Raw genomic sequence first — 3056 nt, 5'->3', positions numbered from 1 at the left:
ATGCCAGCTTCCCAGGGACACTCAGCTGACCCCAGCTGCCACAAGATCACCACTGACCCTGGAGATGGGTGGATCGAGCACCATTCCCTTTGGCAGGGGCTCAGCACGCCCCAGAGACTCTCCCAAGGATGCAAGCAGGTGGGATGAACAATTTTATTTCTGGTGTCTTTCATCAGGTGGCAAATTAAGAAGAGTAGCCCATGGCGTGGCTGCCAGTTAGCAGGACAGGGACAGTCAGGGAGCAGGAGCGACATGCTACAGGCCCAGAGGCCAGGGACACACATGTTCAGTTTGGCAGCAGCACGGAGGTGAAAGCCGTCCACCAAGCAGCGAGCCCGCACGGGTCTGGCTGCACGGCTGCAAGTAGGGTCTGCAGCCGCGCTTCGTTGGGGGGCCACAGTGCTCCCTTGGCAGGGAGCCTAGCAGGGTGGCTGTCCCTAGGGGCGTCCCACAGCCGGAGGAAGTGTTTCAAGGAGCAAGACCCCATCCTGAGCTAGTACAGAGGTTTGGGCACACGCAGACACTAGGTACATGCATAGCCCAGAGGCCACGCAGAACGGGCTCTCGGTTAAGGCGACAGACGGTGGCTCTCCCCCCTGGGGGAGACTGCAGGGAGGGTGACTGTGGGGAAAGGGACCCTCTTACAGCCCCAGCCATCCCCTGGGGCAGATGACACACAGGGGACCAAGAAGAACCTCTAGCACAGAGGTTGGGCATCCCCTTGCTGCCAGGGGTTCCCAGCGAAGATCCTGCCCTGTGCCAGGAGGACATTGTGTGCTGCCGAGCTACACCAGCAGGGATGGAGCCATGGGAGATGCTGCCAGCTGGGCACAGCACCCTGCACTGCTCGCAGCCCAGGCAGCCTGCCAGGGAGACGGGGAACCTCCTGGCCAACCCTTACAGCGGGTGCTCTGGCCCGGCTCACCCCCGTGTACCCTGCCCCAAGGGCAGCATCCTCCTCCAATGCCTCAGGAGCTGCAGAAATTTTGCAGAGCTTCTGGGCAGCCAACTCCAGCCCCTCTCTTGCAGCATGCCAAGGGCACACAGGGGTGTTGGTACCCCACAAGGCCATTCCAGCCTTGAGGGATGGAAAGCAGGACATGGCTCCAATCAAAAAGGGGGAGAGGCAGGTAGTAAAGAGAACTGGTGGTCTGCATTGCTGTGACCGCCATGGTCCCTCTGTCCTGGCACCCAGCTGGCCCATGGGGAAGGGCAGAGCAATCAGGGGGAGGCGCAGGGGTCTCCTGCTGTCTCTGCTAGAGCCTGAGCTTGGGGAGGAAGAGGGGGGAGGAGGGCTGGGAGGAGAGGAGCCAGCTGTGACAGGCAGGACACCCCGGTGAGATGGGCTCAGCAGCCCAAGGTGCTGAAGAAGGCATTGGCTTCCAGGAGCAGGCCCTTGGCGTAGACACGCAGGGTGTAGAAGAGGGTGACAAAGTCCTGAGTGCTGAAGAGGGTGTCAGCCAGGGCGAAGGCGAGTGTGGAGGGGATGAAGCCCCGGCCGTACTCCACCATCCAGGTACCCGCACTCCACTGCACCGACGTGGCCTCTCCTGCCTGGTGCACAATGGTGTCCCCTGCCAACACACACAACCAGCACAGCTCCCAGTGACTGCCCCACATTATGCCCAAAGAGCAAACACGTGGGATCTGCAGCACTGAGCACCCCAACCCCCCTCCAGTCTTGCTCACTTTTTTCTTACTGAGATACTGGGATGCACCTGTGGGGACACAAACGCCCCACTGTGAGCTCTTGCCTTCTGTCAGCTGGAAGGAAAGTGCTCTGCAACAGTGGAGGACCAGTCCACAGCGTGACTGTGCCCCTGGATGCGGACGCAGCCCACAGGGTGCTGTGGCGGCTGCGCTTACCTGGATAGTAGATCTCACTTCTGGTGGTCCCCTCCTTCCACTGCCGGAAGGTCCCCGAGATGACGGTGTCAGAGATATCTGCCCAGTACCGACCTGCGGAAGGACAAACAGCACCGGCTCAGTGCGTCCCCACTGGGGACTCTGGAGCCCCAGGCTGAGCCCTGGAGCAGCCCTCTGGGGAGAAGGATGCCAGCCCTGTGGCCTCGGCACACTGAGGAGCGCAGCCTGGTCTGGTACAGAGGCTGCCTGTGTAACTGGCCATATACCACCAGCCCAGGCTGCTCGTGTCCTTTAAGCTACACCGTTTCCAGCATGTTTGGCATTCGCTCTCTGCTGAAGCACTGGGAGATGCAATGCCCATCACCACCTGCCAGTTGGATGCAGAGTGCTGGCCACACGGCACCGTGGGGGCTGGTCCCCACACAAAGGGTGTTTTCCGGCACTGTGCACCCCATGAAAAAAGCGCAACAGTAGGCTCCCTACCCATGGCCACACCATGGCCAGGGCAGCTGGACCCAAACAGATGGAGCGCAAAGAGCTCAGAGAACCCCACCACCCACCAGCCCCATCCCTCTGCCTACCTGAGTGGCCTCCGGTGTCGACAGCTGTCCCGAAGAGCAGCACGTACTCGGTGAGCGAGGCATGCAGGAGGCACATGGAACCCATCCACCCGCCCGCGTTCACGAACACCCACTGCAGGTCCTCGTCTGGCAGGATGTGGCCTGGGTGCTTCTTCCGTAGTTCCACGATTATCTTGGAGAAAGCTAGCTCATGGTCCAGCCCTGCAGCACCCGGGGTTGCTGTGAGTCCCTAGCACAGAGCAACCTCTGCTTCCCCCCACCCTCCCCAAACAGCCTTCACAGTCACAGGGTCCCAGCACACCCTTAAGAGGGGTCAGCCTAGGGAGGATGTCCCCCCTCTCCAGCCTTCATCCCCCGTGACCACTGACCTGGCCCCACTGCCTACCCAGATGGTGATGAAGAACGTGCTGCACCGAGCACTGCAGCCCTCCAGCCCGCCCCAGCTGCAGGGCGACAGGGTGGACCCAGGCAAGGTGACAGTGACCCTGCTCTGGTGACATGCAGCTCCTCTGCTGTGACCGCACACCCTGTGCGCTATGGGGCCAGAGCTGGGGGGTCGGCTCTGACCCTGACCCCCCTGGGGCTTGGTCCCTGGTACCCAGTCCTGTC

The 3056-nt window shown here is 61.6% G+C and overlaps 1 protein-coding gene across 1 annotated transcript; it reads right to left on the bottom strand.

Moving 5' to 3' along the window:
* Positions 1-1280: 1280 nt before the first annotated feature.
* Positions 1281-2648, bottom strand: SIGMAR1 (sigma non-opioid intracellular receptor 1; the record flags this gene model as incomplete). Its single annotated transcript, XM_010148337.1, has 3 exons — positions 1281-1574; positions 1867-1959; positions 2448-2648. Coding segments are annotated over 3 exons (521 nt in total), but the record flags the coding sequence as incomplete, so codon positions are not given.
* Between the last annotated feature and the right edge of the window lie 408 nt (positions 2649-3056).

This window comes from Eurypyga helias, unplaced genomic scaffold (assembly GCF_000690775.1).
Source record: "Eurypyga helias isolate BGI_N326 unplaced genomic scaffold, ASM69077v1 scaffold39663, whole genome shotgun sequence".
NCBI lineage: Eukaryota > Metazoa > Chordata > Aves > Eurypygiformes > Eurypygidae > Eurypyga > Eurypyga helias.
This window is presented reverse-complemented; position numbering and strand designations above follow the sequence as displayed.